The sequence below is a fragment of the Chaetodon trifascialis genome, chromosome 11 (genome assembly GCF_039877785.1).
Source record: "Chaetodon trifascialis isolate fChaTrf1 chromosome 11, fChaTrf1.hap1, whole genome shotgun sequence".
In the NCBI taxonomy this organism is placed as follows: domain Eukaryota; kingdom Metazoa; phylum Chordata; class Actinopteri; order Chaetodontiformes; family Chaetodontidae; genus Chaetodon; species Chaetodon trifascialis.
Window position 1 is genome coordinate 17,841,338 of NC_092066.1, and position 21,234 is coordinate 17,862,571.

At 43.3% G+C, this 21,234-nt stretch overlaps 3 protein-coding genes across 3 annotated transcripts; 2 read left to right on the top strand and 1 right to left on the bottom strand.

Annotated features, from left to right (window-relative positions):
* Positions 1-705: 705 nt before the first annotated feature.
* On the top strand, positions 706-5,928 carry LOC139339252 (neuromedin-U receptor 1-like). Its single transcript, XM_070974786.1, has 4 exons — positions 706-891; positions 1,780-2,498; positions 2,881-3,114; positions 3,421-5,928. Exons 2-4 carry the CDS (start codon positions 1,796-1,798, stop codon positions 3,729-3,731), a joined length of 1,248 nt encoding a protein of 415 aa, XP_070830887.1. The 5' UTR covers positions 706-891; positions 1,780-1,795; the 3' UTR covers positions 3,732-5,928.
* A 5,191-nt stretch (positions 5,929-11,119) lies between these two features.
* On the bottom strand, positions 11,120-16,153 carry cpdp (CPD photolyase). Its single transcript, XM_070974020.1, has 10 exons — positions 15,927-16,153; positions 15,325-15,695; positions 15,087-15,235; positions 14,580-14,762; positions 14,253-14,411; positions 13,460-13,658; positions 12,749-12,901; positions 12,434-12,555; positions 12,171-12,330; positions 11,120-12,064 (listed from the first exon to the last, which is right to left on the bottom strand). The coding sequence occupies exons 1-10, from the start codon at positions 15,947-15,949 to the stop codon at positions 11,916-11,918; spliced, it is 1,668 nt and encodes a 555-aa protein (XP_070830121.1). The 5' UTR covers positions 15,950-16,153; the 3' UTR covers positions 11,120-11,915.
* A 46-nt stretch (positions 16,154-16,199) lies between these two features.
* Positions 16,200-21,114, top strand: LOC139338416 (UAP56-interacting factor-like). Its single transcript, XM_070973389.1, has 9 exons — positions 16,200-16,402; positions 16,576-16,716; positions 16,798-16,958; positions 19,303-19,451; positions 19,648-19,720; positions 19,869-19,924; positions 20,097-20,171; positions 20,299-20,425; positions 20,520-21,114. Exons 1-9 carry the CDS (start codon positions 16,330-16,332, stop codon positions 20,619-20,621), a joined length of 957 nt encoding a protein of 318 aa, XP_070829490.1. The 5' UTR covers positions 16,200-16,329; the 3' UTR covers positions 20,622-21,114.
* Positions 21,115-21,234: the final 120 nt, after the last annotated feature.

Sequence of the window (21,234 nt, forward strand, 5' to 3'; positions counted from 1 at the left end):
TGTTGCATCCTTGGTTATTGTCACCGCCTTGTCTCTGGGCAGCAAAACAGGATTTAATGTTCTACAGTTTCTGAACATTCATGCCATGAATGAGTGGCAGAGTTATCTCCTATCTAACAAGACCTCTTTGTGTCTTACTTCAAATTCTCATTTGATTATTGATTAGGGTGTTTGTGTTGTCTTTGACTTGCAGTAAATGGGAAAAGTCACATTTCTTTCCCTATATTCACCCACTGCACAAGAACACACAGGCCACCACGTCCAGGGTCGAAGCAATCTCGACCTTAATTCCACATTGATGCAATAGGTGGTCTCTGAATGGGAAAAGTAATGGAGAGGAGGATGACAAGGTACAGAGTCTCTGTAGGTTAAAACGTGAAGATACTGGAGGTGTGTGTGTGTGTGTGTGTGTGTGTGTGTGTGTGTGTGTGTGTGTGTGTGTGTGTGTGTGTGTGTGTGTGTGTGTGTGTGTGAGAGAGAGAGAGAGAGAGCATGTGAGCGTGTGAAAGAGACTGAGAGAGAAAAAAAATAAAAAGAAGCTCAACTGAAGAAGAGGGAGAGATGGAGGAGGTGGTTAATGATCGAGGCTGCAAGCAAGATGCTGTGGTGATGGAGAGCGAAAAAGAGAGAAAGACAGAGAGAGAAAGAGAGAAAGACAGAGAGAGAAAGAGAGAGAAAGAGAGACAGAGAGAGGTGGGGTGACTCAAATACGGGAAGTCAAGGCAGCTGTGGTGCACTAAAATACCAAAGCAGGCAAGATAAAGTGCCAGAAAAACTAAATACAGGCTGCAGAGAAATATGATGATCACACCTCTTCTCACATTTCTTCAAATCCGGTTCATCTTGTAAAGAAGAAGAGGACAAAGGCCTCAAGGAGCCCACAAAGTACAGGTATGCTTTTTCTTTTCTTCCTTCAGCTTTTTGTTCTTGACATGAAGTTATCTTAATAACTCTGTCGCATGTTGAATTGATAAACAAATCCAGTGTGGAAATCTAAACAGAAGCCTCTAACGGAGTCAGCATTCTACTGAACATGAATTCCTAAGAAGACAACATTGTGGCAGCATATTAAACTACTTTTTTGTGGGAAGGCAAGAGAATAATCAAGAACTGGCTCTCAAGCATATTTAAGAAAATTATAGAAATATTTTTTCCAGCATAATAACATGTCTAAGTTTGGGAGAATTTGTGTCGAACATGTTAATTATTGCTGGCATGGTGTTAACATATATATACGTTTATTCCTCAAACTGGCAGGCTGCTTTTTGTCTGCATGTTGCTACAGTCTGGTGTATGTGGGAGCAATCCAATGTTCCTGTGATCTTCCATTTTTTTCCCATTGAAGGGGATGGAGTTTTTCCTTATCTGAGCTGAGGGTTTAGGACAGAGGGTGTCGTACAATGTACAGATCGTGAAGCCCACTGATGGGGATTGTGATTTGGGATGTTGGGCTATAATAATAAAAATGACGACTATGAGAGCTGGTCAATTAAAATTTTGCAATAACTTCATTATGTCATGCCTTTAGGAGATTTTTTTGTTGCAATTAATAATCATAATAGTGAGAGGCCATTGTTTTCCTCCCTTTCATAGTCCAACAAACCATATGATTTAGTGTGTGAAGAAAAAACAAAATGAGCTCCCTCCACGACCTTAGACGACATTACAGAAGTCTCTCAACATGCCTAACGAGTACCTTGTGATGAGTTTACTTCATTTGTAAAAGTGATGCACCTTTAAATTCCATTTTCTCCTCTGCATTATATCGTTTGTGTTTAGATACCGAGTAACCTTCATGCCAGTCAACAACATGTTGGAGCTGAACTGCTCTCTTGCAGCTCTTTTCAAACCCGGTGCCACAATTTTCAATGACGTCGGCTGCCCTGAGGCTGCTGTGGTGTGTGGGATGAATATCTCCTGGGTGTTGGCCAGCGCTACTGCACAAGATCTGGATGACATGTGTTTGAGCGAGGATGAGTACCTGGCCAGGTTTCTGGGGCCTCGGAGGTCCCCGGTGTTCCTTCCTGTTTGTGTCACCTACCTTATCATCTTCTTGGTGGGCGTTCTGGGCAATTCCTTGACCTGCGTGGTCATTTTGCAGTACAGGGTGATGCAGACTCCCACCAACTACTATCTACTGAGCCTGGCTGTGTCTGACCTGCTGGTGCTGCTTCTGGGTATGCCGTTAGAGCTGTGCGACATGTGGGAGAACTACCCCTTCCTGCTCGGGGAAGGAGGCTGCTACTTCAAAACCTTCCTGTTTGAGACCGTCTGCTTCGCCTCCATCCTCAATGTCACAGCGCTCAGCGTGGAGCGCTACGTGGCAGTAGTGAACCCCCTCAAAGTCAAACACATGACCACACGTGCTCACGTCAAGAGGGTCATCCTAATGCTATGGGTGCTGTCCATGCTGTGTGCTGTGCCAAACACCAGTCTGCATGGGATTGAGGTGCTGCCTCCAAGGTTTGGACGTCAGTTTCCCCGATCTGCTATCTGCTGTACGTATAGAATTTTAATTGGATTTTTGCTGCCAAACTATCAGCTCTTTGAGGCTAAAGGCTACGTCGACTTGCTAACATTCGTCCTCTAGGTGGCATGAATATCAATACCAAAATGTCATGGTAATCCATCCAATAGCTGTCAAGAAATTTTCTAAAAAACAAAAATGTCAGCCTGCTAATGTGATCCTGTTTTCAGGGAATGTCGGTAGAATTAATCTCTCAGGACCACAGATGTCTGTACAAAATGCTACAGACCAATCAACATCCCCGGAGCATCATTGTTAGCATGGCTTACAACAGCTAAAAGGTTCTGCAGTAGTATATGAAGCTATGACACCCGTGGTTCACCTTCCCTCCTTTGCTACATCTCTATCCTCAGATATGGTCAAGCCCACCTGGATGTACAACCTGATAATCCTGATTTCCACGGTGGTCTTTTTCCTGCTCCCCATGCTGATAATTAGCATTCTCTACCTGCTCATTGGCATGCAGCTGCACAGGGACAGGGTAATGACCGTGGCAGACAGCAGTTGTAGCTTTGGACCGGAAAGTCTCTCCAGGTCCCACAAGGAGAAGATGAGCAAACGCAACATGCAAGTCAACAAAATGCTCTGTAGGTGTCATTTCAGTTGTTCATTGTTCCATATGCATCTGTTGTTTTTCACACAATTTTTCTGTTTTACTGGCTCGGCTTTGTCTCGTTGAATAGATTGACATCTGGTGAATGGATTGACATCATGAATCTCAGCAGGTCTAGGAATATCATGGGTTTATGCAGTGTGTGTGTGTGTGTGTGCGCACGTTTGTGTGTGTGTGTGCGCGCGCATGTTTGTGTGTGTGTGTGTGTGTGTGTGTGTGTGCTTTCCTTTGCCTATTGTCAGTCTGTCATTCACGTAAGCTGTCCATCTGGCCTGTCCAGGCGTGCTGGTGGTTGTCTTCGGCCTTTGCTGGGCTCCTTTCCACGTGGACCGCTTGATGTGGAGCTACATTGACACCTCTTCTGAGCAGCACCAGCGGGTCTTCGAGAGCGTCCACATCGTCTCTGGCGTCTTCTTCTACTTGAGCTCTGCCATCAACCCCATCCTGTACAACCTCATGTCCACAAGGTTCAGAGAAATGTTCAGTCACGTCACCTGTTACTCTAACAGCTGGCAAAGACGCTCCAGTTTACAAATGACCCAACGTAGCACTCTGAGCGAGAAAATGCCGAACAGTACAAAAAGGACTTAGGCTCTACTGAGCCAGTCTGGACCAAACAAAGTCCAAGAACATTATTTACAGATTTCCAAATTCAAGGCAACACTGAATAAATTAGAGGAAAAGGGCAACTAATACAGGAAACTAAGGGTTATTGCATGGTTTGATGAGCCTGGAAATTATGTGAATCATATCCAGTGGCAGGGGTGGGGAACCTTTTTCCTGTCAAGGGCCGGTTCAATTTGAACACGTCTCACATTAACCTCTGTGATGGCTGGAACTGCTTCTCTTCGGTGAGGCGCCTGTTGTCACATGGAAGTGATGATAATGATGCTACTCACAGCGGAGCTTCCCTACCCCTGTCCTATGGCCTACACATTTGGCAAATCTTATGGAAGATTCTGAGGCAATGGCTTTTGGAAGAATGATATTCATCCCTCCAGTGGAGCTCAGAGACTTGAAGAATCTATACCAAGGAGTACTGAAGCTGTTATGTCCCAGCACCTTACTTGGACGTGTATTTTGTTTTTTTTTTCTTTATTTGTCCCCACTCTGTACATATCAGTAACACATAGGCCTTTAAATGGTAAAGTCTTAGCCCCAAATGGAAACATATCACTCCCACAGTGGTAGGAGATGTCAGATGAAAATGATCAGACTTCACCCCGAATGAACGGAACCATGTGACAAAAAAGGCTATGTGACAGAGATGCACTTAGTAAAAGTAAGCACACTGGCATGCTGCACACTATCCTATAGTATCTAGATGTCCTACAGGAAGATCTACAGCAACTCAAATCTGATTTAAAGAGAGGACCAACAGGACAACAAGCTGAATGAAGCAAAAAATGAGATGGAGCAACATAAATCTCTGAGGTAAATGTTTGGATCAACAATGAAATTATCATACAAATTATACAACAGCATTTTTATGTCACTCATCAACTCTCTCAAAAGTGAATCACCTCTATTTGTGTACTAGGTGAAGTCATTTACTGTATATATAGTGCATGCATTGTATAATGTGATGCACTGCATTTTCCGTCTGCCTATTGACTGCTGCACAGCTCCGAGTGCCAACACGAACGTGTTTTCAGAGCAGAGAATGAATGCACAATGGCTCCTGTTTAAAAGCAAGAGCATTTGTCTGGGAATGAATCGCAGGTGAAAATTAAGTCAATTGAGTGAAGCGGGGGAATAAACACAAGATGGTTTCTCTATAGTATTTGTAGCCACTGACGAAGCTGATTTGCCTCACAAGCATTCAAATTATATCCTGAAGAAAGTTGAGACATTTATGCCAACTGCAACATTTCCACACATATTTTTGATAACTGTGTAGCTGTGTTATTACTAAATACTACTAGTTTCATCAACAAAATACATTATCATTTTAGAAATCACTGCTGTTTTCCTGGTAGCAAAACTTGTGTTGTCATTGTTTTATGTCTTGTATGCATTTTTGTATTGAAGACAGTACCTGTAAACAGGACATGCAAGTATTATCAATGTACAGGATCTGATGCAGTATTCTGTGCTATTTATAAAAGCACGTTTTTTTGTTGTTTGTTTTTGTAGTATATGTAATTCTGTGCTGTTGGTAAGATGGTTTGACTCAGAAACAAATGAGTGTAATGAGTCCCTGCACATGTTTTCATGTTCAGAGCCCTATCAAGCAACCATCTCCAGGATAGAAATGTCTTCTGTGTAAACATCACTGTTAAAGTGCTGCCCAAACAATTGAAGTTATTTATGACTAATGAGGTCTGCCAGGAGAAGCTTTCCACTAGGCTGTCTCATCTCAACGCTGGGTGACACACAGTGCCAGGGAAAAACTAATTTGTGCAAATGGAGATGATGGTTATGAGGGGTAGAGGCAAAGGGGAAAGATGATGTCACTGGGTCAATAATATGGAAAAGACAACTGATGGATAGTAGCAAATCACTTTGTAATGACACAGTGTCATCAATGTGCTGCACCAATCTACCCACAGCTTCCATCACCATAAGAGAACATGCTGTTTACCCACCGGCTCCGTAAATAGACTTGTTTAAAAGGCCACTTCACAGTACCGCCCAAGCAATGGTATTCATTCAAGAGAAAGGTTATTATTACCACCCGTGGCACTTTGATATAACAACATGAAGCAGACTGTATCATTTTATTCACAGCTTTAAAGAATATGTGAGCAGAGTGTGGGCGCTGTGAAATTAAAGCACAAATCAACCCAAATGAGAAATATGATGTGTTTCATTTTGACTTTCACTCACAGAAATGAGAGATGTGGAAATTCCCCATGCTGAAAGCCATAAAATCCCAGAATTGGAAACAATAAAAAGTCAATGTGATGCTCAGTAGGAGTTATACGTGGGATGAATTGCAAAGTTTTTGGCATCACAACACTGAGTTTCAAGTTCATATGGAGTCATATATATATATATATATATATATATATATATATATATATATATATATATATATAGCCACCCTGACATGTTTTGACTCACAACATATTGTAAGAAGGGAGTTACAATTTTTAATGCAGCTTAATGCATCAGTAATCATATGGCCACCTCTATTAAAGCGGCAGATGATAGATGATGGAAACCTACTGTAAGAGCTACAGCACTCTTATTATATTCTTATGACACCAAAATGATCTAGTATGAGAGAAATTCTGGGACAGGAGGTCATGTAGAAGCACAAAAGGATATCAGTGAAGAAGGATGTGGAGGAGGAGACAGGATTTTCCGCAGGCAGGATGGCGTGAGGTGTTTCATAATGAGATAAGTTTAAGTGTATTGTGAAGATGGGGACCGACACTGTTGGTCTGACTGGAGCTCCAAGGTCGTTCTAACAAGAACATCAGTTATGAAAAAAGACAGAGAAGATGTGAGACTGGTATGTCCTTGACCTGATGTGTTGAGCAGAGACCGGAGCTCGGGGGCCTGGCTGTGGCTCCATTAGCAGCCCTGCACACCAGCAATGTGGTTTGGGATTCAGTACCAGCACCACAGGCTGCCTGTGTTGTGCAGCCAAAACCTGCCGTACAGCAATGAGGTGAAGCAAACAAAACTGGGAAATTTAAGGTACAAATTTAGTTGCATGCATTCCATCAATTTCATAAACTACCCAGAAACTAAATTCAGAAACTAAACTTGAAGCTGCACTAATCAATATTTATAGCCATACTGGGGATGGATAGTTAGTTGGTCCACCACTATGGTCTAGATAGAAATATCTCAACAACTATTTGATGGATTTCCATGAAAATTTGGCATTAGTGGTTCCCAGGGGATGTCTCCCCTTGTCTTTGGTGATCCCCTGATTGTGCTCTACTGCCACCTTGAGGTTGACATTTGTGCTATTAAGTGAAATGTCTTGACAACAATCAAATGGATTGCCATGATATTTGGTGCATACATCCATCCCCCTCATAATGAAACGGAATCACTTCAGTGATTCGACAACCTTTACTCTCACGTCATCAAGTCAAAACTATGTTTTGTCCATTACGTTGGTTAATGGCTAAATATCTGCAAAATTAATAACATTCTTATCAGCCTCAGCTGATATGATCTTGCGATCACTGCTAATTAGCAAATGTTAGCTTGCTCACATGCTAAATTAAGATGGTGAAGCATGTTAGCACTGTGAGCATGCTGCCATGCTGATGTTAGCATTTAGCTTAAAACACAGCTATGTAAGTACAGACTTACAAAGCCTTGATCATAGCTGTATTTAATATTGTATTTTCTCTTGAACTTTCTAAACCCCAATTCTTTAGATTGCCCATATATTGTATATGATTTACATATACAGGGACACTGGGCAACACTGACACCCTTTACTCTTTTTTTTTTAGCTTTATTTATTAGCAGCAAGACTGGAAAAGTTATGGAAAGCTCCAAAAACACTTGTTTAGGATGAGTTAAGACAATGATGCGAACTGGGTGTCCACTGTCATTCATCAAAAATGTGTCAACAAAACAAAACAAAACAAAACAAAACAAGACAACAGTCATTTTCATCTTTTTCTGATAGCAGATCATTTTGAATTATTGCAGTGAGTAATGGAGCATGAAGGAGCAGTCACAGCAGATAGATGAAGCGCTGCAGGCGACAGGCTGCAAACCTCAAACTTCTCAGTGAGATGACCAGCTCCTTTCACTGTGCCCTGCTGTCCACAGACCCATACTGTGTGCAGCACAAAATCAGATTACAGTTGCTCACAGAATTATGGAAAAAGGCCATTTATTGCCTGACTTCTTGAACTGCATTTGCTGTTATGACTAGGAGCTACGGGTGCTGCCAAATCAATCAGGACTGAAATCTTAAGGAGTACAACACTTGTGCAATTATTATATTATATGAATATAGACTTAGACTTTATTGATCCCAATTTAGGAAATTCTTTTGTTGCAGCAGCAGATTGAACATACAGATAGATATAAAATATATACAATAAAGAAGAATAAGGATGAGAATAAAACTAAGAAAAAAGATTGTTCTTAAAAAATACAACTAAGTATATAAACACAGAATAGCAGCAATTCTTAAAATATAGCTAAGTATATAAAGTATATAGAATATATAATAATATATAATAATATGGTGATGTGATGACCAGAGTCACAATTGTGAGTATATATTTTGGTGGCTGTATTATGTTGTGCAGTGTTTGGAACTCCTGCCTCACTGGGAATAATCTTACCATAACTGAAGTTATTCCTGTGAGGTTTGCATGTTCTCTCAGTGTGCGTGCGTGCGTGCGTGCGTGCGTGCGTGCGTGCGTGCGTGCGTGCGTGCGTGCGTGTGTGTGTGTGAGAGAGAGAGAGAGAGAGAGAGAGAGAGAGAGAGAGAGAGAGAGAGAGAGCACATAAAGTGTACTGTGCATTGACCCAGCACTATCCTGTGATCCTGAATAGGATGAAAGGATGGAGAGAGTGAATGGATGGAAAAAGATAAGGGGAGAAAGTCTGAGTAAAAATGCATGGCCACAGATCTCAGAGCAAATGTGGACATGTGAAGAATGAATTTTCTTCTAAAGAAACGTGGCCACTGAATGATAATGTAAGAAACATCATTTGAAGGTATTTTATCTCCCTGGCTCCTGTAAATTGCTTGTACAGACCAGTATTGGAGTGTCAAGGTTGTGCCACAACATTATTCCGCTGGGTACCTGGTGCAATAAGCTCACGTACTTGCAGGAAAATGCACTTACTACATTACAGCCAATGTCAGTGTAAGCAAAAAGTAATTCAGAGACTGTAAATATTGGTAGATAAAAGGGAAACGGGATATCAACAGCACATTGATTAAACTCTGGCACCACTCCACTGTTTTCATTTTCTCCTTGTTATACCAGATTTAGTGGGTGAGATTAGCTCTCTACTCAATCTATACGCAAGCTGTTTCACAGAAGACAGGTAAATCCCAGGACACAGGAGTTCTGCTGTGATTGCATTTTCCTTGTGTTTATAAGTCTGATGCTTTTGTGTTGAAATGACTCATACTCCTGCAAAGTCAAGAGGTAGAAACAACCCAGGAGAGCAGGAGAAAGTCACAGTTCCTGTGGTCCAACACATGATCTTTTTGTGTTTTTAGCCACGCTGCAGAACAATGTCGGTCTGTCCACGGCTTTGGTCGAGGTTGATGCATTACATTCAAGACAACAGTGCTCCCTGCTCCCTGTCCTGGTTTCAGCCAATTAGCACAAGAATGCACAATCTTGGGAGACATACGGTATATGTCTGTTCCCTGAAATAAACCAACAGAACAAAGAGCCCATTGCATGGAGGAGGTTCCGTATTGTAAAGTGTTGTTACCTGAAGGGAATGTTTTTATCCTCCTCCGAGGCAGCAGTTAATTACGTTGGGTAGACGTGGTTTTGTTTCTGTGCTTAATGGCATTGGTGCTCAGTAAAACCACATTTGCAACTGTGATATAACCTAGTCCCTGCAAATGAGAGCAATGATATTGTAAATATTTTCTTTTTTTGTCGCCTATTTTGGATTAAGGAACATATAAGTGTCTTTAATCAAGTTATTTTTTGTCATCCATTTGTGTGTGTTGAATGTTTCTGCAGTTTTCCCCTCTCAGGTGCATCCTGTGGGTCTCTCTATCAATCAAGCCCTAGTTTCCCCCTCCCACCTACTCACCTGCTGCCAATCCACCCATCAACTACAGCTGCAGCCATGTAGACCCCGTCCTTCACCCCACTCTGCACCACATTGTTCTGTGTGTTATAGTACTGTTATTTTTGGCTAATTCTCTGCAATTTTCTCTTGCTGTCTTTAAACCTGCCTAATCCTTTTTTACCTGTGCTTCAGGTCCATTATCTTCTGCCTTCCTGATTTGTCTGCTACACCCTGGTCCTTGTCGGTATTCCTCCTGAAGATTCAAGCCACTACTCTGCTGTTTGAAAACTTGCTAATCTAATGACATCCATCTGCATCACCTTGGTGTTTAGTGCTAATTAGAAAATGTTCGCATACTAATATGCTAAACTAATATACTATGGTGAACACTGTAAACATATTAGACCTTCTAAACATCAGTATGTTAGCATTGTCATTGTGGTGTTAGCTCTTAGCTCAAAGCCCTGCTGTGCAGGAGTGCTGCCTCATGAGTGTGGCTGTGCAGTCTTAGTCTTGTTAAAAAAAAAGGTGATGTATGGAATTTCCTAAACCAACAGGGACTGTAGTTTTAAGCAAGACAATTAGTCTTCGTTTGATATTCGCCTGAGGTAGCAACAGGACTACTGAAGTGATAATGGGAGCATGATACAAAGTTCAGAGGCAGAGCTTTCAGCCAGCTTTCAAGTGAGACGCAGCTCCAGGCGGCCGGGGCCATGTGATTGATAAAATTACACGGCTGAGCTAATTTTAGTCTGTATTGTTAATTCACTCTTGTAATTTTGTGAAACCAGAGAAGAGTCTGCTGCACATTTCTCTGTGCGAGAAGGAGCTGTGAACTGTGACTGTTCTTAAAATGTTGTTACTTAAAGTAGTTTTCTTTCACTCTATGACCCATTTAATAAAGAAAGAAAGAGAGAAGCAGAAGCTCCCCCAACAGAAAAGATTGAAGATTACCACCAACATCCTTTCTGAGTCAGTACTGATGTGGTGCACTGTGTTAATCTGAAATATGGGTATTCCAACAAACCCTCTGTTTCAGCACTGGATAAAACAATTCTCATACATAAAACATGGCTCATCTGTTTGCAGTTGAGGCAGAGGAAGAACATCTAAATAAGGACATCTTTGTCAGTGTGGAAATGTCTCATGGCGGCAGCCAGTTGGGTCACTTAAAATCTTGCTCTGGCACACAAGCCAAAAGAATTCTGTTCTGCTGCTGAAGTTCAAAGACTAGCTGAAAACAATGTCAGTATGAGAGTTGAGGAATCACACGCTGATATACTTTGCTCTCTTATTTTACTGTTACTGATTATCAGATGCACATAGACTGATACTGGCACAGGGGCAGTGGAAGGGCCAACGATTGAATCAGGCTGACTGTAATGTTCTCCATTATAAGGATGATTTATTGTTAGACTGGTTTGCACATGCAAGAAGATGCAGTTATCCCAACAATAGCATGGAATTAAACAACAAATCACTTTCAAATCAATTTAAGAAATGCTGCATTTGCCCTTGCAGAGGACACGATTACAATATAATTGATCTACTGTTGAAACTTGATTGATTGTTATTCTATGTACTGCTTTGTGGGTTCATGCAACACAGTCTTACTTTCTCAAGGAAGATAATTCATGTTTGAAAGCTCAGTTCTGGTCATAAACTCTTTGAGACACTTCCCTCTGGCAGGAGGCTGCGGTCCATCAGGACCGAAACCTCACGCCACAAGAACAGTTTTTTCCCGTCTGCTGTCAGCCTTATTAACAAGGCCCGGAACCCCCCCGACACTCTTCACACTCACACTATAAAAAAGTAAAATAAAAGCAGAATGACACAAACCTCAAAGTAAAAAGCTGCTTACTAAGCAGATCATAATCTAATGCTAAGTGGCGAAAACAGTCATGATAAACATAAACACCTCTGAATATTCAGCAAAAGAAACAGCCCACGAAACAGTGAAGAACAAAGACGAGGATCCTCGGCTAGAGAGGCTGCACAGATGCTCCCTGAGGTGAAGGTGACAGAGATGTAGCCTGTCAGGCATCTTATCCCTGTCCTTCAAAGACATTTTATGCTTCAGAGGTTTTTAGGAGTGTACTTTTTCTCAAACTGGGCGACGTCAAACTTCCGAAGACAGCCTTTGTAGTTCATGTAGCGGATCTTTCCGAAAATGGGTCTCTCTGCCCAGCCCTGGTCGTGGATGCCACAAATAGACCACATACAACCTGCAGGAGGGAAACACAGTGGGGAGGGCATGAATGTGTGAGACAAGTACCTCAGTAGAGTTACTTTGATCATTTGCACAAATGAAAACTGAATTTATGTCCTCACCGACAAACCCATTGGGGTCCTGGCCATCCAGCTCGTAGCGATCGTTCAGGTACAGAGCGATTGAGAGCGCCTCCTCGGGGGAAGAAGTCCACTCCAGAATCTTTTTGGCCCAGTACATCCTCAAGAATCCATGCATCTTCCCCTCAGTGACCATCTGGTACTAATGAGCACGGACGAGTGAGCAAATATGTTTAAAAAAATCAAAAACACTTGAATGAGAGAGACACAGCGAGACGTGTTATGTTTCAGACTACATCCTGTACCTGAGCACCGTTCCAGAGTTTGTCGTGGGTTTTTGCTTTCTCCAGCTGCTCACGTGTGTACAGATACGGCCTCTCGTCTTTGGCGTGATCTTTCAAGGTCTTCTGAGCCCACTCATACGCACCTGAGCACCACACACACGAACGGCACAACAGCATTTAAAAGAAACAATCAAAACACAGAGACAGCTTTCAGAGCTAAATCCTTTCAAATGTAGTCCATCAATCTACACAAATGAATTGAGCAGATGACCAGTCTGATGGGACGCTTCTGACAACTCAGCGAGCACGATGCAGTTTAACGAGATCTCGACTGACCCTCCACGCTGTCGTATTTCTTGTTGTAGAAACAGAAGTTGTCTGTCAGCTCCCTGCGCACCACCAGCTCCTCGATGAAGGAGGAGATGGAGTGACCTGCGCTCTTCCCGCTGCGCTCAACCTGCAGCACCACACGCTGGGCTGACAGGTGGCCTGATGGAGGGAGAGGAGAGAGGGAGATAAAAGCATGTTTTTCCCACTTCAGAGCATGTATGAGGAGCTGTTAAAGCCAATCCACTCTGTGACCTGGTGCCACAGTAATTCACTTTGAACTTGAAGATGTTAAATTGCTCCACAACTTAAATTAGAAATGAAAACACAGGACATCAGCGCCTTCTGGACGTCAGGGACGACCATCCAAGTTTGTCATAGCAGTCACAGTGATGAGTGTGTTAGCTGTCTTGAGTGATGAATCAAATGGCACTGTGAGAAAATGGCATCCAGTGGTTTAATGGCAGTGTTGGCAGTATGAGCGTACAGGTCGGCTGTAGCAGTTACTTCACTATGAGCAGGTCTAAAGTTTGGGTATCATGACTGAAGGACTATATTTTTCTGCAGGAAGACACGGATGTGACTTAACCACTGATTCTAGGATCTCGTACAGACAGCAAATCTTAGACATGGAAGGAAATGTGAGAAAGAGGTTTTAAAAAACTAAATTTAGGCATGCAAACAGTTCACACCAACTATCTTCTTCATAGCACTACTGACCGAAACGGATCCAGGGGGAGAGCTGGCTGAGGGCGGCAGCGTTTGGGTCGTTGCGTTTGGTGTCAAACTGTTTAAGGCGTACATCAATGAAGGACTCCAACATGGCCATCCCTGCCTTGGTGCCTGGTGTAGCCCACTCCGGCTCTCCTACTGTTCTGTCAATCTGCAGGGAGGCTAAGGTTTTGTCCCAGTCTACTGGCTGCAAGGTGAAGTGGGAGAAAAGAGGAAAATTCAGCAGAGGCCACAGCTGACAGTGATGAGCTAAAATATGCACTCCGGTTTTACAGAGAAGTGCAGACTTCAAAAGGAGGTGAAGGAAGTTCTGAGCCCTTCGCCCAGCTTACGTTATCAGGAGGCTCAAAGCAGTGAATAGCATATCAATCACCACACAGCAGTGAAAGTACACACTCCTGCAGTTTTAATATCTAGTGCTGGGAAGTAAATTTAAACTTTTGGACAGTCAAAAAGTCTACTGTTTATATTCATTCATCAATAAATAATGTGCTGGAGAGAGGAGCAGCTGAAGGTTGAAAGGAAGTGCTTTATTGCAGCAGAGTGACTTCCAAACGCTCCATGCATGAGCTCGATGACGGCCCACTTTCCCCTCGTACTCATCTTAGAAAACACTTCCAAAGCGTTGAACAAAAAGAAGAATGATTGTGTCGTCTTAACTGATTCAAAAGTTCTTGAATGTGACATAAAAATGTAAACGCACGGCTTCTCCTTACAATAGCATATTAACTTTTATTCACATCCGTCTGAATGTGCCCTTCACTGTTACTGCAGCACTTACTTTGGCGGCTCTGCTAGCTGTGTAGGGGTGTTTCTCTACCGGAGGAAACTGGGTGAGGAACTCTGGCAAAAGTTTGGTGATCTTTCCTCTGATGGTCCTGGCAGAGTACTCAAGTTTAGGTGATGCAATCCAGCAGGGGACAATATTGTGGGCATCAACCTATATGAAGGAAAATAAAGTGTTTAACTCATGATACGGATAATGAAGAAATACTGACAACACAAACATTTGTTTCAAAGAAAAATTAAGAGAAATTAAACAATATTATCCATCAGCACATGTAGGGCATCTCATCAGCACCGTCCCTCTCTGGCAGAGAGTTTGTACCTGAATGAGGGGAACGTCCTTTGGAAGCTTCTTTTTGACGTCCTCCAACCACTGCAGTGGCTCTCTGAGGGGGGAGAAGTCGGTCACCACAGCCCCCAGGCTGCGGTCTGACACAAAGCCAGGAAGAACGTCCCCCGCTGAACCACGCAGGAAGTGGAACTGGATGTTTAAGGAGCTGCATTTCTGTTTGGTAGAAGCAAAGCAGCAAAGTTACGCCTCGTAAACTCGGTTGTGAATTCAAGAACCTGGATCATGAACCTCTGATCAGACTTGTGTGCCTTTTAAATGCAATCCAACCTTCAGCCAGTACACATCCAATGTTACAGACTGTAAAAAAAGACAATTGTCTGGAAGTTACCAGATTCTAACCAGCTGCAAGTGATTACACTAAAATAAAAAAAGAATGTGATGAAGTATTTGGCGATATTACTCGACCTGGTTGATTTACTAATGGAATTAATGTACTGTAACGTCTGACTTTTTCATCAATCAGATGATTATACACACCTTTGCAACTTCTTTCAGGCCTTTCAGCATAAAGCCGTAATGTCTCAGGGTGGACAGCTCTGATTTGGGGACGAGTAGGCAGACACAGACATGCAGAGGAAGGTTCGCCTTCACAGCAAGCCTCTGGGCATGGATCATCGCCCAATTATCTTAACACAGAGTAGAAACACACAAAACATGTTGCCAATGGAGACATGGAGAAGATTCAAGTAGGCAGGTGATTGTTTGAGGGGTTTACCTTGTACTCTGTGGTCTCTTGACATCCAGTACAGCACACCCTCTGAGCCCTGCTTTATCTCTTCAGTGTCAGATATAAAGCGGAGGCGCTTTTTGTTGAATTTCATCTCCTTCTCCTCTTTCCTCTGCTGCCTCACATGCTCCTGTAGCCGGCCCTCTGCTCTCTCCTTCTTCTCCTCCTTCATGGGAGCCAACTTCAGCTGCTTGGCGCTGGGCTCTTTAGCAGCAGAAGATGATGCTTTGCGTTTGTTGTGTGACATTATGGCTTGCCAGGTGAATGCCTTAGTCGGGCAGCAGAATACTGAAGTGGGCCTGTGTTTACTGAGAGCAAGAAACCTCACTAAAGGTCCTGGTGCAGCGGAAGAAGATGAGCTGCAAGAGAACCACAACGAAGATGGTGTAAAACTCAAGATAACACTGTATGCGTTTGCAAATCACCACAGAAGGCGAAAGTTACGAGAGAAAGCATATGTTTGACAAAATTATGAAGAAAGTACGCATCAAGAAACACGAGCTAAGTACTGATTAGTTGAAAAACCCGGCGACGCTAGCGTTGGAGAGGCGTCTTGTTTGAATGACCGTCGCGTCGAATATATAACTTACCTCCTCCAAATGCAGTGAAACATACAATGGAAGAAACTTGAAGGCAGTCTGGCAAAGGTAGTTTGAAGATAACCGACAGAAATGGCAGACGAAGTAGCGTTAACTGACTTAACAGCACTCCGCGTAAAGGAAACGCATGTGTTGCATTTCTATTTATGCAACCAGTTACATGAGCACGCTGGTGTTTAGGTTTCGTAACGCAATGTTTTTGCTGAATTGAACTGCATTTCCCACAATGCATATGGAAGGTCTTCACGGGGCATGCGCAGCGCCGTTTACGTTCGGAGGAGGGTCGTGCCAGTTGTAGCGTAGCTAGCCTCAAAAGGGACGAAGTGCTGGTGCGGTTGCCAGCGAGTATTGTGTTTGTCTTTGCATTCGGGATTGGTTGTAGTGGTTTTAAAGTATGAACAAAGATGATTTTACAACAGGGCGAGGAAGGAGACCAGCGGTTCCCGATAAAGTCGACATGTCACTAGGTAAGGTCCTCGATGGCTAACGTCAACGTAAACATTACTAAAATAGAGTAACGTTACTAGCTCATGTTAGCTACTAACTGGTGGGAGGTGGTCAGTAGCTCGCTAGCCAAACAGATCAAATGTGAGCATTTAGACGCCCTTGTTCATCAATGTTCCTGTGGTGAATTTAACAGATGACATCATTCGGTTGAACAAAAAAGAGCAACAGTTAAAAAGGAGACAGGCCACAGTGAACCGCCGACCTGTCAAGAAGAAAGGCCGTTTAACGCAGGGAAAGGGAGTTTCGTCCAGGGCTGCTGGAGCAGTCCAGAGAGGTGTGTACGCTATGCAAACCCTTTCTCTCTCAATGGAACAGATCTGTACGCGTGTAATGCCGCTAATATTATCTTTACCAGGAGGTGGCGTGTCCCGAGGAGGAACGCCTAAATTAAGAAACAGGAGGGTCCCTCCACCGGGTCGACGACGGGGTCAAGGGGTTATCACAGGCCTGGCAGCCAGGAGGCCAGCTCCTCTCCTGAAACGACTGGGCACGTTTAACAGAGCAGCAATCAACCAGGTAATGGACGACATACTGCAGAGCACCCCATGACAGGCGTGTGTCTGGGCACTGATAGTAGCCTCTGTTATTAGCCTGAAACCTGCTGGCATCAGTGGCAGATCACACTGGGAGTCCATGACATTGCTTGAATCAAAATAAGAGAACAATTGCTCAGTAGGTAGGAATCATCACTGTAAATCCTTCCTTTTACACTGTTTATGGAAGGGTGCAGGGCAGGGGTCCTCAAACGCATCACTCAAAGGTCCACGTCTGATCTTCATTCAAGGTCAGAGGTTGTTAGTGATTGACGAAAAACAAAAAACATTTCATCAGTTAACATCACATCTCTTGTCACTGGGCCAGTGTTTGACTCCAACACGTTCTTACAACAGTTACATTTGCACCACTATTGAGAGAAGGAGACACATTCTGTATCTGTGATTTAGGAGCCGATCGGTGTAAGATGAATGTGTGAACTCTGCAGCAACAATTTACAACACTCTCTCCGGCGGTTACCATGGCAATGATGTCTGTGATAAGGAAATCAGCCATATTAAAGCTGCTTTCATCTGGTGACATGACTGCTGTGAAGGATCTGCAGCAATACTGTACATTCAACTGCCACCAACAATTTATTCATCAACAGAAAATGTATTTCAAAATGGAGAATATATGCTAATTCCCTGTTATTTAGTATTTTCACATTTCCTACAAAGTTATTTCTTAGAGTCTCTATGAGTGTGGAAAGGCTCCTTAAAAAAATATGGAAAATCCACAATGATAAGTAGATACTGAACTAACAAATGCTCTAAGGAAGCAGTCAGTACTCAGTAGCTCAATACAAAACCCACAGTTCAGCTGCTTGTGAATGAGTCCTTATCTTAACTAAAATCTTCTCTTCAGGATTCCAGGAAACAAGAAAAAATACTCCGTTGAGACTCAATGCAACAGTTGGCCAATGACAATAAACCCAAGTGACGCCTCTTGTGTCTGATCTCTGAATCTTAGTGATTCTCAGACAGCTGCAGAGTTCCTCCTGTATATAGTGTGCTGCTGTCGGCTCCAGTGCTTGGCCGGCCTGGGAGCCGAGCGGTTTGATGGTGGGTCTGTGGAGGAGGGAGGATGGAGCTGGAGAATAATCAGATTCTGTAGAGTGAGTGAACTATGAATTACAGACACTTTGGCTTGTTGCCAGGGCTTGGCAGGCTAATCGCCGATCACTCTCAGGACAGACTGGGCTTCTTCCACCGGCGAGTGATGTTAGATGTGCCCGTTTTCTGACTTCATGAATATTCTGTGGGCTGGACGTGGCCCGCAGGCTGCCAGCTGACAGTCAGTCTGAGATGTGGGCTGGGTCCTGCTGAAATTAGAGGTATAAAATATATTGGATACATAAAAGAAAGAAGAGGAGACTTTTGTAGTAATTAATATTGAGCGCACAGAGAAACGTTATCCATGTGGAGCTGGTGTTGCCCTGAAACTTGATCAACTTTTGTAAGACCCTGTGTCTGACTCTTGAAAGACAAAGCGCAAGTACTTTTCAAAAATCTTGTGCATTATTATCTGTTACCTTGGTTACCAAAGTCAGTCTTGTTTGCTTAGTTGATGAGCCGGCACCCCAGAAGACCGTACTCCTCCTCCTTTAATGACCTGGATCTGCCTGACCTTCATCACGCCCAGAGGCAGAGTTTTCTCCACATCCCGTCGCCTGGCAACAGACATCAGCGGTCGCCGTCTAGTATCCAGGAAGCGCTAACCGACTTCGTTAGCTGCCCCTGATGTTGTCTGCTCCAGATGACCTTAGGGACTTTTCCATTTTGTTTCCCATCACCCCAGAATAAGATCTATTCATTGCGATTGGAGCTTTGAGCTTCCATGACAGCATCCGTCATCGCTTTCTCTCTTTCTATCAGACATCAGTAAGCTAACCTGAAAACTGTGTTTTACACATTGAATATCCAGCTCTGTCATCCCGCTTGGCGATTGATTGAATTTTTCTCATTCTTATCAAAGTCATCTTTGAATTCAAATTGTTTCCGAAGCGCGTAGCTGTTCTTTGAAGAGGTTAAGATGAAGTGAATGATCTCTTCTGTCTGTTCTGTGCCTTTCAGGTTTTGAAGTATCAAGCTGCACCATGCTTAATTTCAAACAGTTATTCATAGATTCTGCGTAGTATCATTATTTATTCATTCACATGTGAAAGGTGCTTTTGTTTTCTGTGCATTTACAACGTGCCTTTATATCAGTGCTGGTTCTGAAACATGAAAAAAGAACTAAGAACTAATCCTCTATGGTGAAATAGTGCTTGGTTTGCATTTGGTTACACTGTATCTGTCGCTCACTGCACTTTCCCCTTTTTCAGAAAATAAGACAGAAGACAAAGCCCTTCATTCAACACCCTGAAGCCCAATACAGGAAGCCAGAGGTACAGAGGAGACCATACAGGCAGCCTGATCCACAGAGAGGCCCGAATGCAGCAGCAATCAGGAGACCGTTTCAGCTGCAGCGACGGTGAGAACGCCTTTCTGACAATCCGTGTGCAGTCCTACAGCGCACTTGTGCCAGTTGTGGGAGTGGTGTGATCTAGAAAGCAGAAAGATCTAAATGACCTGTGCAGCATATACAGCATCACACACAATAGACTGTCATCAGCCTACCTGAGTACACAGCTGTGAGTCAACACAGTTTTTGTGATGCACTCACGCAGACCACTGCCGCCCGTCCATCAGGCTCAGAGGGAAGCACGCCAGGCCACGTTTCTTTTTCGCAGAGGACTCAAGGTACACAATGGCTGCATAGAGCATTGAGTTGTTAAATGTACTGTATTGTACTTTTTCACCTTTTAAGATGTAAATATGACATTGTATTAAATCCATATGTCAATGCACCACTGTGTTGACTCTTCATGTCCATTGCTGCATATTACAGGTACAGGCCCAGGTGCAAAAACCAAACCCTCGCAGTCCTCCAGTCAGAACTCGCCAGTGAGTATCTTTTAGCTGTAGCTTTTAAAGTTCCTGTGCGCATGTGCAAAGAGGAGGAAATCACACTGAGGATATGAATCACTTGGAGGGGAAAGAAGACCATTGTTTGCCATTTTAGGGTCAGTGTTTTGTGTTTGTGTGACACAGTACACCTTTTCTGTTTGTCCACCAGGTGGCGCACATCAGCTACCAACAGTGGGATCTTGACTGTTTCAATTGACAACCCCACAGCCAGAACTCAGCCTGAGTAAATATCACAAACCCTGCAGATCATTTCCATAAGCACATGTTTTATTCATAGTATGATATTTGGGAGTATACATGTCCGTTATGACCTTCACACCTCAGTCGCTGACTCTGTGGCTGCTTCGTAGACCTCCCACTGCTTGGACTCTGCATCCCCCAGCTGCCACCTCTGCTCCTGTCAAGGTGGAACCAGTGGAGAAGAAAATCCCAAAAGGAGTGCCTCTTCAATTCGACATCAACAGTGTTGGGAAGCCGGTGAGAGCACGCTACTTAGACAGGCCTCTGTGAAATGCAACTGCTCATATTCCTCATGTGTTAACGTGTGTCTGGTGTATGTTTCTCTCCACAGCAAACATCGATGACCTTGAATGAGCGATTCCGCATCCTAAAAGACAAACGCACCGCCACGGCACAAAACACTAAAGGCAGCCGATTTGTTACCGTGGTTTAGCCGGCAAAGAGAGGGTGACTGTTAACACTCGGAGGCCCTTTTTATTCCGCTCAGACCCACACAGTGAACCCCACCTTTCTGATGGATGGGACGTGCTGACAGACTGAATGACTTCACTAAAAGGAGCGAGGGCAACCTAGGGACAAATGAGTGCAATGTACACAACGGCTCAACTGAGAACCACAGTGCACAAGTGTCAAAGGAAGAGAGTGTTTCAAATAAGTGTCCATTCATTGTCCATATCATTGTCCTCCACTGTTTGTATTGTGGATGCTCCGTACTGGGAAGGGAAGAGCTTTTTACCCTCTTTGGACTTGTAACTGTTGACACTGTTTAGAGACTGCTTTAAAATATTTCTTTACAGAGAGGACTGCTATGTATTTGTTAGGGTGGCATGTATGTTCTCAATACCCCTTTTTGACATTTTTGAGAATTGTTTTGTAATGTTTCTTCAAATAAACGAGTTTCTCTTTAAAGGATTGGTATAGCTTCAGATCAGTGTGGAGCTCAGTGACTCTGAAAATGTTGTAATCAAACAGCGCCACCTGGCTGTGACTCAAAAAGCAGTCAGGTTTTGGAAGTATTTCCTGTATCCAGAGTTGGGTGTTGGGCT

Bases quoted from the DNA above. Each gene is read 5' to 3' on its own strand.
- LOC139339252 (XM_070974786.1), top strand. From the start codon at position 1,796: ATGCCAGTCAACAACATGTTGGAGCTGAACTGCTCTCTTGCAGCTCTT. The intron at 2,499-2,880 runs GTACGTATAGAA...CTCTATCCTCAG, and splicing joins TCCCCGATCTGCTATCTGCT to ATATGGTCAAGCCCACCTGG. The intron at 3,115-3,420 runs GTAGGTGTCATT...TGGCCTGTCCAG, and splicing joins GCAAGTCAACAAAATGCTCT to GCGTGCTGGTGGTTGTCTTC.
- cpdp (XM_070974020.1), bottom strand. From the start codon at position 15,949: ATGTTTCACTGCATTTGGAGGAG. The intron at 14,763-15,086 runs GTGTGTATAATC...TCTACCAAACAG, and splicing joins GCCTGAAAGAAGTTGCAAAG to AAATGCAGCTCCTTAAACAT. The intron at 12,556-12,748 runs GTCAGTCGAGAT...TGTGGTGCTCAG, and splicing joins GAAATACGACAGCGTGGAGG to GTGCGTATGAGTGGGCTCAG.
- LOC139338416 (XM_070973389.1), top strand. From the start codon at position 16,330: ATGAACAAAGATGATTTTACAACAGGGCGAGGAAGGAGACCAGCGGTT. The intron at 16,717-16,797 runs GTGTGTACGCTA...TATCTTTACCAG, and splicing joins TGCTGGAGCAGTCCAGAGAG to GAGGTGGCGTGTCCCGAGGA. The intron at 19,925-20,096 runs GTGAGTATCTTT...TTTGTCCACCAG, and splicing joins CCTCCAGTCAGAACTCGCCA to GTGGCGCACATCAGCTACCA.